Source organism: Trachemys scripta, chromosome 10 (assembly GCF_013100865.1).
Source record: "Trachemys scripta elegans isolate TJP31775 chromosome 10, CAS_Tse_1.0, whole genome shotgun sequence".
Taxonomy (NCBI): Eukaryota; Metazoa; Chordata; order Testudines; family Emydidae; genus Trachemys; species Trachemys scripta.
Genome location: NC_048307.1, coordinates 6610470 through 6625028, shown reverse-complemented (window position 1 = coordinate 6625028; position 14559 = coordinate 6610470). Strand labels below are relative to the sequence as shown.

General features: G+C 55.3%; 2 protein-coding genes across 3 annotated transcripts in view; one reads left to right on the top strand and one right to left on the bottom strand.

The window, feature by feature from the left end:
• The window catches only part of SLC5A10 (solute carrier family 5 member 10), an 87212-nt gene that overhangs the window by 36883 nt on the left and 35770 nt on the right, over nt 1-14559 (top strand). The gene's annotated exons all lie outside the window — the stretch shown is intronic.
• FAM83G (family with sequence similarity 83 member G) overlaps nt 1-14559 on the bottom strand; it is a 31302-nt gene that overhangs the window by 5985 nt on the left and 10758 nt on the right. Inside the window, exons 2-4 of the mRNA XM_034784703.1 lie at nt 8482-8649; nt 3963-4087; nt 1838-3317 (exon numbers count right to left, since the gene is read on the bottom strand). Of these exons, the coding sequence (XP_034640594.1) occupies nt 1838-3317; nt 3963-4087; nt 8482-8649 (1773 nt within the window). The remainder of the gene's footprint in view (nt 1-1837; nt 3318-3962; nt 4088-8481; nt 8650-14559) is intronic.

Below are 14559 nucleotides of genomic sequence, written 5' to 3'. Positions count from 1 at the left end.
GGACCCTCAGGGGGTCGTGAGGTTATTACACGGTGGGGTTGCAAGCTGTCAGCTGCCACCCCAAACCCTGCTTTGCCTCCAGCATTTCTAATGGTGTCAAATACACCTCTACCCCGATCTAATGTGACCCAATGTAACACGAATTCGGATATAACGCAGTAAAGCAGCACTCCGGGGGGGAGGGGCTGCGCACTCCGGCGGATCAAAGCAAGTTCGATATAACGCGGTTTCACCTATAACACGGTAAGATTTTTTGGCTCCCGAGGACAGCGTTCTATCGGGGTAGGAGGCGTATATAAAAAAGTGTTTTTAATTCATAAGAGGGGTCACCCTCAGTGGCTTGCTATGTGAAAGGGGTCTCCAGTCCAAAAGTTTGAGACCCACTGGATTAGAGCTACATTGAGGGCTGGATCCTGAGACCCTGAGAGCTGCTCCAATTTCTGCCAGCGGAGGATCAGGCCCCGAATGACTGAACGCACTGAAAGGTGGCACGTGAAAGCTGGCCCTGGACTAATCTCTGTGCCTTTTAGAAAAGGCAATGCAGCGAGCGCTGAGCAGCGAAGCAGCAACCTCAGCATTTGAGCTAAAAAGCGGGGCGTGTCCGGGCACGGCCACACCTGGCAGGAACAGCTGTCCCGCAAGTAAAACCAAGCCCAAATGATCAGCGTGTTCCTTGCTGTGGCTAGGCAGAGTGAGTAGGCCTGAAAAGTGCTGACTGCGGACTGTTGCAATGTTCTCCACCACCCCTATTTCACGGCACTGTCGCCGGGTGCCTCTGAGTCACTCCGCGCCGGGTGCTGTTCTCTTTGATGCTAATCGGTTTTTTATCAGGAGCTAAACAGCAAGCCTGGGAGGGACCCGCCTGCATGGGCCACCCTGGTCCTATCTGCGCGTCACGCCAGGGCACACGTGTTTGTTGCCGAAAGGGCCTTTTGCTGGAGCCTGAAATACGGCTTGGTGAAAAGAGCGTCACGAAGGGGTATGGGGGGGAGGGGGAGTTTTCTGCTCTGCTCCTAGACGGCCCTTCGCCGCAGCTGGAGACGTAACGCCCAGCTTGGGTAGATAGACGTGCGCTAGCTTGGATCAAGATCGCACGCCACAGATAGCAGCGCCGCCGCCGCGGGGGTGGCGGGACGGTCTAGCCACCCAAGGGGTAGCAGCATCAGGGCCAGCCTTATGGGTGGGCCACGTGGGCAACCACCTGGGTGCCGTGGTCTAGAGGCAAGGAGCGGGGAAGGCCTGTGCGAGGTTGCAGAAGGGAGCTCAGGGCAAAGGTGGGGAGGCAGAAGCCAGGGAGGAATGGTTGGGGGGTGGGAGGGAGCCCAGAGAGGCAGCAGAGGTCAGGGGGTAATGGGGGGATGGATGGGGAGGCAGTGGGGGTCTGGGGGAGTAGGGAGCCTGGGAAGATAGCAGGGACCAGGGGCAATGGGGAGGAGCCCAGGGAAGCAGCGGGGAGCAAGGGGGATGGGTGGGGGGGCAGGGGTGATGGGGAGTGGGGGGAGCCCAGGGAGGCAGCTGGGGCCAGGAGGGATGCGTGGGGGGATGGGGGAGGCAGGTGGGGGTGGGGGACATGGGTGGGGGCCAGAGGAGGCAGCAGAGGGCCAGGGGAGGCAGCGGGGGGCAGGGGCGATGGGAAGTTGAGGGGGGGCCGGGGGAGGCGGCGGGGGGCATGAGTGGGGCGCCAGAGGAGGCCGCAGAGGGCCAGGGGTGCCAAAATACAAATTTGCCTAGGGTGCCATTTTCCCTAAGGCCATCCCCAAGCAGCATGCAGAGCGCAGCCAGGCTCCAGGGCAGGAGAACGAAGCAAAGAACAGACTGATACGACAAGCCGTCCTACCTGCCCGGCCTTGCTGGCGACCGCTCCCTTTCCATCCAGGACAGCGCGCGGGCTATTGCCCTTTTCCAGCACACACCTAATCACCTCGGTAACATCGTCCCGCCTCTGGACCCCGTCCTCCAAGCGCAAGTTTGGCGGCGACTGCAGGCTCCCCAGGGGGCTGACGTAGGTGCCCCGGCTGACGTGGGGGTCGCTCATTTTCCTTTGCAAGTGCAGGTTCCCCCCGTTGGGGATGTGATCGGAGTTGGTTCTCCGGAGCGGCCCAAAGCGACCTCTCACCTCAAAGAGTTCGTCCGAGGTGGAGGAGGCGTTGGAGTGGTGGTAGCTGTGGGTGGCAGAACTGCTAGAATAGCTCTCCTGATCGCTGAGCGTCAAATAGTCCTCTTCATCTTCCTCCCCTTCCAGCCCGTTCACGGGACACACGGCTGCCGTGCCCTGAGCTTCCGGGGATACGGCCGCCTGCCTCCTCAGCCGGTGATCGCTGGCCGCGGCTTGAGCTTGTGTGCGGTTTTCACCCGGCCCGTGATCTGCATTCGCTTGCTCTGCCACCTGGTGCAGCTGCTTCTTGGCGTCTCCGAGCAGGGCAGCCGTGTCTCTGCAGAGCGCGCTGTTTTTGGAGATAAAGTCCACGACGTCAACCGTCCTCGGCCTTGGCACTGGGGGCTTGACATCCATTTTGTGCGTCTCTGCGGCCGTGGGCTGCTTCAGGTGCTGGCTCACAGCCAGGATAGCCAAAGCTCCTTTCTTGTCCTCCCCAGGACTCCTTGCTTTGGGGCTTTCTACTGGCTTGGGAGGTTCCTTGATTGGGGTCGGAGGGGCCTCTCTTTGCTCCCGGCTGGCTGGAGAAGGCTCTTGGCTTTTCTTGGCTTCCGACTCCTTGTTTTTTAGCATCTGCCTGTGCTGGGCATTGGCCTGGGAGATGTCACAGACCTTGATGCGGTTCATTTGGGACAGCTTCACATTCTTTATTGTGGGGTCGATGATGTTGATGTACCCCAAGATTTCGCTTGGGTCTGGGTCTGGCTCCACCCAAGTGGGCAGGTAGTCGAACATGTTGGCCTTCTCCATGTTGAGGAGGCCGGGGTGGATGGGTGGGGCTAGGTCGGCCATGTCGTTTTGCCGCTCGGCACCTTGGCCCTCGGGAAGGGCCTTGTCTTTGCTGTCCATCATCTTGTTTCTGCTGGCGCCCGCCTGCCTGTCGGACGACATCTTGCTGATCAGTTCTGCGCTCTTGGCCTTCACCAGGGCATATTTTGGGTTAATCAGCCTCTTCACCACTGCGTTGGCCGGGGCGACGGGCGTGACGGAGGGCAGAGTGAACGGCTCGGGTTCCGGCTCCTCGTCCATGGGAATGGACTTCAGGCTGAGCCCCCGGGACATGAGATACAGCTCCTGGAACTGCTTGTCGAACGCTTCCACCACCTGGCCAGAGAGGACCGAGATGAGGTTCCTGTCGGTCCTGGCTGCCGACCAGGTGAAGCTGGAATGGAAACCAATCAGAAACAGTCTGAGTGCATGGTGGCAAACCCGGCCTGGGTTCCCCTGCTCCCTGGCTTGCTAGTGAGACTTGAATACCTCAACCCCGGGCTCGGTTCTGTGCTCTCTGGGGCTGGCTAGATCCTGCCGCCCCGTGGACTGAGTTCACAAAGGGCTGCCTTCTACTGCTGCAAGGGCTTTATGTGCGTCTCTGCCTAGTCGCTTCCTCAGACACATGTCCAAGGGGCAAGAGCGGGGTCTTAGAAACAAATCCTCACAAAACTGCCACCTAATTTAGCAGGAGCAGCAGACTTATCTCAAGGCAAGTCTGGGGTGTGCTGACTGGAGGTGAGAAGTCGGGATTGCTGGGTATCAGGGGTGCGGGGAAGGTCGGGTTCACTGGGTATCAGGGTTTGCAGGTCAGGATCGGGTTGCAATAGCAGAGCTCTGCATGCATATTTCAGCTGGTACACCCAGCTGCATGCTTCTACCCATTGCTCTGACTCTGCCCTATCATGAGGATCAAAATTCACATCCCCTTAAACTAAAACGCCGACCCGCACGGTCCCTCTGTGGCCCAGCTGAGGCTGACCCCGTCCGGCGCGCTTTTTAGATGTGGGAACGGCTGACAGAGCTGTCTCTGGATTACCTGTAGGACCCGCACATAGCCCGGTCACCGTCCACGAACATGAACTTCTGGGCCAAGGCACCTTTGAACCTCGTGGCCGAACGGGTGAAAAATTCCGTTCCCCCCGTGGTGCGAACGCGGAGATTCTGCAAAGCAAAAGCAAGGCAGCAGGTGGGAAACGAATCAGAGGAGACGGTGCAGTGAGATGCCTATGGCCTGCCTCAAAGGACTCTTGTTTAGGGCTGAAAAATCGAGTCTCTCGCCCTGTCGATTTGCTCTTTTTTTAAATGGCCACTTCCATGGACCACTCCCTCTGTTGGCCAGTTTGGGCTTGATTCTGCTCTGAGTGGCCCTGTTCTATATCTGGATTAACTCTTCAGAATTCGACAGCGGTGCTCCGGTTTCACACCACCATCACTGGCGCTGAATTTGGCCCCTTGCCTCAATAAAAACGCACAGCCCTTATCTTCAAAGCACCGTTCAGCTCTCTGCATAGACACTGACTCATCCCCGCAATAGCTCTGAAAGCCTGGTTTACATGTAAAATGTCGCTCGACTTAGCTACGTCACTCAGGGGTGTGAAAAATACACGCCTCTGAGCACCGCCGTTAAGCCAGCCTGACCCCTGGTGTAGACACAGCTAGGCCGACAGAAGAATTCTTCGGCCGCTCAGGGAGGTGGATTTATTGGCAGTAGCGCCAGTAGAAGGGAACTGTGAGACTTGAGTTCAGGAGTTTGCTGCTTCCCCAAAATGCCTAACCTGGTTTTATGCGGATTTTCTGCTGTGATTATCCCCTTTTTACGGTCCCCCACTGGCTGGAGCTTGGGATGGGATCGGCCTCGGGTGAACCGCAAATGCTTGTCACCTGGAACAGCCGTTTGGAGAGTAACACCAAGCTAGTCTGGAACACTGACATGAAATAACTGGCAGCCAATGAACTCAAGGTAAGGCCAGTGTGGACTGATCCATAGGGACACAGCGAATACCCTAATGTGCCTTGAGATCCCAGCATGGGGGGTGCATTAGAAGCTCAGTGTTGTTTACATTTCCACACCCAGGAAAACAAGCTAGAGGTCGACCTCATTCCGTCACCCAATTCAGTGCATCCCTGTTAACTTAATATCCTTTAACAGCCCATTAATCCAGCTCCTCCCTCTAGGCCAACGCATTTCATAAGTTCACAAAGGACCATTAGACGCTCTCAGGTCACACCCAGCACAGCAAAACACCCAGGTCTCAAGGTATGTTTCATTCTCCCTCCTCCTCACTCTCATAGCAGCAGCTGCTTTAAGTAATCTCCAGTCGGAAGAAAACAAAATCCAGTGCACACAAAGATAGATGACTGATCAGAAAACACAATAGCCACTTCTCCCATCCCCTGAATCACGGCAAACACTCAGCAGTTGCTTAACAAACTGAGTGGCTTTCCCAAGCCTGTGCGGTATTTACCAAGTCCATTGAACCTGCTTTTTAGACACTGAAATAACAATGTACATGTCTTTAGCACCTTTTATCCTGCATGCTCCGGCTCAAAGCACGTTCCAAATAGCGTCTCAGGTTCTCTGGGATGTCCTGGCAGCTTTGCACCATTCTGGCAATTGACTTCCATGGGGTCAAGTATCGGGGGTAGCCGTGTTAGTCTGTATCCACAAAAACAAGGAGTCCGGTGGCACCTTAAAGACTAACAGATTTATTTGGGCATAAGCTTTTGTGGGTAAAAAAACCTCACTTCTTCAGATTCACGAAAGCTTATGCTCACGAAAGCTTATGCCCAAATAAATCTGTTAGTCTTTAAGGTGCCACCCGACTCCTTGTTGTTTTTGACTTCCATGGGTATTTCTACACTGCCAGCCTCCCAACCCAGGTAGATCGATTCGGGTTAGTGTGAGTCTGTCCACGGGTGCCAGGAGGCAGTGTAGACATACCCAGTGAGAGCTAGGTGGGAGAATCCAACCTGGACTCTTTCTCCAGGGATCTGCTGGTGCACGCCTGCTGGTCCCGGTCCTGGCCCCGTCCACAGCTCTGCCAATGCACCAGAGTTCTCACTGGCATCACCCCTTGCGACTAGCCTGGAGCTTTCCTGAGCTGAACATTAATCTTAATCTCAGTGCTGGGTGCCACACAGCCCAGATGCATGGGAATCACTTCCACATGCAACCCCGGCCAGTTAATGTGCTGGTAGGAGAACACCAGGCACCTGTCGGAGCCAGTGCTGTGTTGCCTACGTATGTATGAACTTTCCTTTCTCTCTGTGCCACAGTCCCCGTGACAGCCATTCTCCAGCTAGCTCGAGAGGTGGGAGGCTCATGAATGCGCGTGGATGCCAGTCAGAGAGCCGCTTGGTGGTTGGAGCCACGTGGCTGCATTCCTCAAGGTAGATATCTGCTGTGCCAAGCAAGGCAAAGGCAAAGTGGTTTATGGCCCAGTGGTTAAAGTACAACCAGGAAAATCAGGCCGGTCAGCAGGCCTGAAAGTGAAACCAGGAGATTCCCATGCATCAGGAATTTGTGATAACAGCCACACACCCATCTGGTGCATGCCGGCTTTTGATCATTGTTCTGCAGGTAGGTAGGACCAAAGGTGTGCCCTGCTGGCTTTAGTCACTTCTGGGAACCCCTCCCATCCGCCCGTTGCATTCACACAACGCCTGCCCTGGGTGATGGGCTTATGCAACCAGTGAGCCTTGGTAACACTGGCTAGCGTGGTCCAGATCTCTAGCAGCAGCACTAGCGGGAGCTTTCTCCCACGGCTTGCCAAAGTACACAGGTCCCTGGCCTGGAACATTCTTGGAGGTTGTCCAGAACAGAGGCTGCCAGATAGTGCTAGATATTGTGGGAGCAGGTGAAATGCCGGTGGAAGGACTAGCTTGAGAGCACCAAACCCATGGTGATGCCCTGTGCCCAGTTTCTTATTTCTATATCCCAGACATTCTTGGTGCTGTCCAGCCAGGAGACTTGATCCCTGCCCCCACTCCCCCGCAATGTAAATGGACCCGGCAGTGCAGCGCTTAGACAACTGACGTGCGGGTATATCTCCCAGAATCCATTCCAGCCACTGCACGGGCCTCGGACACACGTGCACTTTGACCTTCCCTGTTCTCTGCGTGTGGCACACAATAGTTTAGTCTCTGGAGGGCTGTAATACTTTGCTCTGCCTAGTTGTGGGGCTTGATCCTACATGTTCTTGGTCAATATAAAAACTCCATCGGAGTGATAATTCTCCTTTAGCTCAAGTGGCAGGGGCTAGTGCCGGGGGGCTCTGCGTTCTAGCCCTGTCAGGCCTGGTGTGGCAGATGTATTTAGCACAGAGGCAGCTATGAGATCCTGTTGCCAGGGACTGGTTACAATACGTGTCTCTCCTGTTAAAATAAGGGGACAGGGCTGTGACATCAAAGCCAAGTCGCTCCTTGTCTCCCTGCCTGAGTGTGAACACATGCGCTGGCAGAGTCCTTCCATTGTTACTCTCTCTCCGTGGGTGCCGTGTCGGGCTGGGTGTTCGACATCACCCAGCAGCTGTTCTGCTGCTGCCATCTGGCCCTGCCTGCCATTAATGGGAATGACCAACACATAGTTGGCAGCTTGCGGGAGACGCTGGGGGTGTGTGCGTCTCTGAAACGGAAATGAGAGCGGGGGCGGGGGGCACTGATGGAATAACGCTCACTAGCTCCGATCAGGTGATCTCACAGCACTCTGTGAAGGAAGGCAGCATCGTTATTCCCATTTTACATCTGGGGAAACTGAGGCACATTGCAGGGAGGTGACTTGCCCAGGGGCAGAGCTGGGACTAGTGCCACGGATGCACCCTAGCCACTAGGCCCCACTGCCTGGCTTAGCCAGCACCCCACTTCATTTTATACAAACACACCCTTCCCCAGTGGTGCCCGGAGGGGCTAGCAGGGGGCTTGCTGGAGATCTGCACCCCATTTGTGCCCAGAAGGAAAGCGGGGCCTCCGACTTGCTTGTGGGGGCCACGTGCTTAGCTGGCTTCTTTCTGCCCCCTCCTGAGTCAAGGCAGAGCTCTGAGAACGAACCAGGAGACGTTGCAACGACTCATGGCACCATCGGCTCTTCGGCCTTTGAAACGATAATAACAGGCAGCGCGAGCGCCGTCGCTTGTAAACTGGGGGAAAATACCAGCTGGAATGGTCCCACCTGCTGCCAAGCTCCCTTTGTTTAGCCGGCTGTGGCGTCCTGAGTGGGAGGCAGACTTCCATTTCAGGTTGTTAGCCTGTGGGCTTGAGCAAAATGCACCATCCAGGGCACCCGCTATTCTTAACGCTGCGCTCGGCTGCAATTCGGTGCCATTGCCTTGAGGCTGCCCAGGGCAGTGGGCCTGGTTTTCCCGCACTTGGCACTCTGTGTCGTCACCCAGCCAGACTCATGAGTGACATCGCTTTTCATGCATTCGCTGTGCATGGAGGTAACCAAGGACACCAGGGCAGAATCAAGCCCGAGTTTTCTATCCTAGCTTCCAGTTGACCAATCCTGCTTACCTATAGCCACCCACTACACGGCGCCATGCCCTCGGTGCCCAGCTTACCTTCAGGTGCCCGGTGTGCATCTGTGCTCGCTCGCACATCTGAAGGAAGTATTTCACATTGGTCTCATCTACAATGATGTAGACGCCAACTTTCCGCTTGAAGCCTGCTTCCAGGAGGTCCTTGAAGATGTCAACGTCCGTGAACATGTCCATGACCACAGCCACGACCTGTTGAGGGAGGGGAGGGGGCAGAAGAGGGTGAGTTCAAATGATATACACAGGCTAGAGTGCCATGAGTAGCTTCACTGACTGACCCCTGCTGTTCCGCCTCAAGTCAGCGACTGAAATTATTATTACTTATTACAGCCATGGCCGTGGTGCTAGGGGCTGTACAAACACAGAACAAAAAGACAGTTCTTGCCTTCGCTGATCCCTGGGGCAAGACCAGCTCTGTGAAATGTTTACTAGTCCTCAGTGTAGTTGTACTGGTGCCATCCAAGTGTTTCTAGCCTTCTAAGGAAGTGAGATTTCCCTCTGATTTACCGCGCTGCTTTCCCCATCAAGGCAATTCTTAAATGATTTTATCTGCCTCTGATTGACACCCGCTATGTAGAATTCTGCGCGGTACCAACCAAAAGCCGGCAACCCTCATGTTCAAATGAGATCCGACATTGGGGATTGGTCCTGCTTTGAGCAGGGGGTTGGACTAAATGATCTCCTGAGGTCCCTTCCAACCCTGATCTTCTATGATTAATCGCCAACTCTAGTGGACTGGGACACAGCGCGTGCTCAGCTCACGTTGGAGCTGAAGTTGGAAGCATAGCAAGACGGTCGTCAGGGTGATGTGAATTTAACCGGCAAGAACTTGCGATCTGCCTACGATACAAACAAATGGGGCTTACCAGGTGAGGACCCCACCTTTCCCTGGCAGAGCTGCACTCGGAGCAGGTCCCGAGACTAGCACCAGTAGCACGAACTCACATCAGGCAAGCTGGGGACACACACACCAGCTCAGGGCCCTTTACCCAGGGAAGCAGTCTCCTAGAAGTCAATGGAACTACCCCTGTGTGCATGTCTCTACGAGACCTGGACCTTACTCAGCTCTGCAAACTCATACCGTGCCTTGAAAATTCAGCCCCCTGGGTCACTCGCTGGGTCCCCCCCCCAATACACAGAGGATATGGGCCAGTTACAGCACTGTAGCAGCTCACGCTTTGAGCTCTGGAAGGTCCTGGTATGTTGGCCAAGCTGGCAGCCTTTACACGTGCTCTGCAGAGAGTGGAGACACCGGGATATATTATCCCCCTCTCTGAGAAGCAGGGACTAGAACCTGGGTCCTTTAGCTCCCAAAACACAAGTGTCAACCGCTTGAGCTGAATGCACCCCCTGTCCCCCCACAGCGGGTCAGAAGAGCCCCATGGAGGTAGCACCCTTCGAAAATCCCCACACTACACCTCCGCTCTCCTGTCTGTCTTGGACAACAAAAACATTCACGCCAGCAAAGTCTTTGAGCCTTGGAAGGAAATCTCCATCACCGTGCCCGAACGGTCGATGCGCACGTCCCTGCTAACTCTCGGAGATGAGATCAGCCCCCTCCCAACCATCTCGTAGCACCGTGCTGTTCGAGCCAGCAGTACCCTTCACGTCTACCCTGTAATATTCCACTTGTACTATTTGCACGCCACGCGGTATGGATATCCCTTGGCTCTAGGGTGACCAGACAGCAAATGTGAGAAATCGGGACAGGGGTGGTGGGTAATAGGAGCCTATATAAGAAAAAGACCCAAAAATCGGGACTGTCCCTATAAAATCGGGACATCTGGCCACCCTACTTGGCTCGGAAGACAGGCTGCAAATGAGGGCACTTCTGAGATTTCCATCTTAGCGTCATTTGAGCCTGCATTCCGGCCCCAAGCCGAGCGCTTTGTACTTTATAGCCGGCAGCGGCTGACGACGTCTAGTGCTTCATGAGCATTCATTAAGCCCTGGGAGGGAGGTGTTGTTAGCCCCATTTTACTGACAAACTGGGGCACAGAGGGTGAAGTCCTGCCTCTGTTGAAGTCAGTGGCAAAACTTGCACTGACATCAAATGAGCCAGGAATTCAGCCAGACTGTTTACATGACTTGCCCAAAGTCATAAGGATGAGTCAGGAGCAGAATCCAGGAGTCTTGACTCCTGTTCCCTACTCAACAGTCTCCTTTTCTAACAGTGGAATGTAGCACGAGACGCCCAGGTCGCTGATTGCTTTTGGCAAAGCTACGATTCCTTGTGTGAAAGGGACAGGGTCTACACGTCTGTCTGGCATAGGGCTGCCAGGAATGCTCAGGCGAAAAGGGAGCCTGGCAGCTCCGGTCAGCACTGCTAACCGGGCCACAGCGGCCAGCATGTCCATTCAGCTCCTGTGCGCTGCCCCTGCCATCAACCCAGCTCCGCAGTTCCCATTGCCAGGAACTGCGGCCAATGGGAGTCGCGGGGGCGGCGCCTCTGGATGGGTCAGTGCACAGAGCCCCCTGGCTGCCCAGTGCTCCTGCACCTAGGAGCCGGAGGGACATGTTGCCTCTTCTGGGGGCCACCTGAGGTAAGCGCCGCCCAGAGCCTGCACACCGAACCCCCTCCCGTGCCCCAACCCCCTGCCCCAGGCCTGAGCCCCGTCCTGCACCCCAACTCCCTCCCAGAGCCTGCACCTCCTACTGCATCCCAACCCCCTGCCCCAGCCCAGAGCCCCCTCCCACACTCTGAGCCCCCTCCTGAACCCCAAACCCCTCATCCCTGGGCCCCTAGCCGGAGCCCTCACCCCCTCCTGCATGCCAACCCCCTGCCCCAGCCCGGTGAAAATGAGCGAGTGAGTGAGGGTGAGAGAGAGTGAGCGACGGAGGGAGCGGGGATGGAGTGATCCAGGGTGGGGCCTTGGGGCAAGGGGCGGGGCCTGGGGGGCAGGGCAGGGCGGGGCAAGGCTGTTGGGTTTTCTGCAATCAGAAAGAAAGTTGGCAACCCTAGATTGCAAATGCCTTACCTCTTGCTGCTCCCAGAAACACCCAAGATTCCCTTAACCGAAGGATGTCAGAGGACAAAGTATTGCTCCCTAATGCCATCCTCCAAGAGATGAGGCCTCCATGTGTTAATTACTCATGTCAGGCCAGGCCTCAGCTAGAGTTTCACAGCTTCCCCTTTTGGTTTAGGTACGTCTTTCGCTCTGCAGTGGGGAGGAGGGGAAGAGGAAAACGTGACCGTAAAGCCACAGACATTGGCCAGATGATTTAGGGCAGCGTTTCCTCACAGGTGTGCCACGGAATTTTTTGAAAAACGCCACATGAGAACCAAAAATCCTTCCCTTGTATTTTGATTCATGTCAGAGCCGGACTCTAATATCATTCGTTTTACTGTACAGACTGTGAATCGCGAGGGCGGTGAACAGCTTAAAGCGAGGCAATGAGAGGGTGAGTTGATTTGGAGACAATATGGTGACGTGCCTCAAAATAATGAAAGGTGTCGAGGTGCGCTGAGGCAGAGAAGAGATTGGGAACTTAGGGCCGGAGGTAAGATCTGCAGTGACGTTACCTTCCTTTTTAAAAGCTGGCTCAGCTGCAAGCCGGCAGTGTTCCTTGAAAGTCGCGGGCAGTTTGTCATAGTTACAAGGGATCACGCCTGGCTGCTCTGTTTAATCAGGTGCTGTGATGGAGGAGAATTTGTGCAGTTTGGCTCACTGGGAAGTATACACTGGGTAGAACCCACCGTTCCTTTGTTGGCTGGAACTACGCGTGGTCCTTCAAGCGGGCTGCCCAACTACCGCATATCATGGCTGGTTGTGTCGCGTCCTGCTGCCTGTCCTGTTTTGTTTATATGACCCACTGTGCTGGTTAGGATGCCATTCCCTATGTGCAAACAAACACACCTGTCAGCACCCTGGAAAAGATCCAGTGGGGGGAGCTGACTCCCTGCGGGTTCAGACAGACACTGGGAGGATGGGAGCGAAAGCCACCTCAGGGTGTGGTTCCACCCCACGGGGACGTGTGCCCTGATCCAGCCAGGGCATGAGCTTCATTTTGGGGGGCCGTGGCCGGCTGCTGTGGCAGGGGGCGATGCTGCTGGCCTGTACTGCGTGTGCAGCATTACTGTGTCAATAGCCACGGGCTGTCATCTTTCTGGCTCCAGTCCTGGCGTTGCAGCTGAGAAGTTTGCTGTTGTGCTGGGCCTGGCCCTGTTGTGTTCAGTCCAGTGACGCTGAGGTGCAAGGGCAGAGCGAGCAAACCCAGCGAGACAAACAGTGAGCCAGGCCTGCTGATTTGTTTGTTCGGTGGTGAGGAGCTTTGTTGCTGCAGCTCCATGACTGTGCTTTGCCCTCCGGAGCAGCGACGTTACCCGGATCTTTAAACGCCTCCTTCCACAAGGTCATTTTAAACCCCAAAGCAGCACTCGGTCGGTGTAGGTTCACTTGAGCTGTCCAGAGGAGAGTAGCACACCTGCCGTGGCCCCTGCATGCTGGCAAAGCCCTGCAGCTGGGCTGGGGAGAATTCCCGCGGTGCAGGCGTTGCACAGGGCATCCGTGTGCCCGTCCCCTCACGAGCCCTGGTGCAAGAGAGGTGTGTGTTTGAGGGGTGGGTGTTTGTAACTCCAAGTCCAGCAGGATTGCCGTACCTCGGATCAGCCCCCAGCCTCAGTAATGCTTGGGCATTTGCTTCAGCCCCTGGAGGCTTGGCAGGGCACGACGGGGGCTTACTGTCACATTTGCCCCCTTCTCCCGGAGCTGCGAGTTGGCGTGGCACAGAATCTTACCCTACGTCTGTCTGGGAATTCGCACCCTCCAGCAGGGACTGATCTGAGGGCTGCGCTCGGTAGAATAGCAGTCAGAGCTGGATGGGGTGAGTCAAGTGACATGCAGGGCGAGGGGAAAGCACAGCCCGGCAATGCAGAAATGTCAAGCGGGGATAGGAACCTGGATCAGACCTATGTCCATCAGTCCAGAACCCAGCCTCTGAGAGGGCTAGCCCAGGAGGTGCACAGAACCCTGCAGTAGGCGCTCTGGGGAAAGGTTCCTCTCACCCTTTAAACATACTAGCTGGTGTGTTGTCCCTTGTCTGCTGAATACCCCATCATTTATTTTGAGGCTCGGAGATTTTGGAGCCTGAGTTTCCCATGAGGCTTTGCACGCTGCATGGAGAGATGCCATTTTTCCCAGAGCCCTCGTAGGCGGCACACATGTCAATCACATGTCAAACAGCTGATGCTCCACCTCCATTCAACTCAGCTGCAGAAGCTGCGCCGAGGTGCCAGCTAAAACCGGGAATCCATTCACTGCCTTGCCCAGCATGCTTGGGAATTCTCCTGCGGTTGCTGTGGGTCGGGATGCAGCACAGAGGTGCTGAGGTGTGAATCGGTCGGCTCCTGATCTGGTTCATTACTTGCAACACTTTACTTCTCTGTCTCCTCAGCTATTCCTAGAGGCTCTGGGTTTGGTAACTGCTTGTAGGAGTGAGAACGGGGTTGCCGGGCGTAACATGGTTTCCCTCACTCCGACTGAAGTGTGAGGCTCCGATGGGAGATCATTCATTTGAGCTGGTCAGTGAGAGTTAGCTGTGATGGGAGGACGCTGTCTGTGCACCAAACCCAGACACGCATGTTGAGACTAAGAGAATCCCTGGAATGTTTTCCTCATACAGGTGGAGTAGAATCAGAATTATGCTTGGCACTTATATTGCCCCTTTCATCCGAGGCTCTCAAAGCAGCATAATTAATTTAATTAATTTAGCATCACAGCACCTCTGGCAGGCGGGGAAGTTTGATTATCGTCAGTGTATAGATTAGGAAATCAAGGCACGGAGAGCTTAAGTGACTGGATTGCACAGCATGACCTGATTTCCACGCCCTGGTTATGTTATCTAGACCGCACACCCAGGTGGAGTTTGTTCTGTTTTATAAATGGGATGCTATGCTGGGGTTGCCTGTGATAGGAAGGGACTGGTCCCATCCTCTTGCACCTCCTGCCCCTGCCAAGTCATCTGGATTCATTGTAGGGCTGTTGGGTGCAGGAACATTTTAAGTGTAACTCAAGGAGACATTGGAGGGAGAGATTTTCAAAGGAGCTCAGCATTGGCCTACATCTGCTCCCACTTTGTCCAGGGGAAGCTTTGCTGCTGACT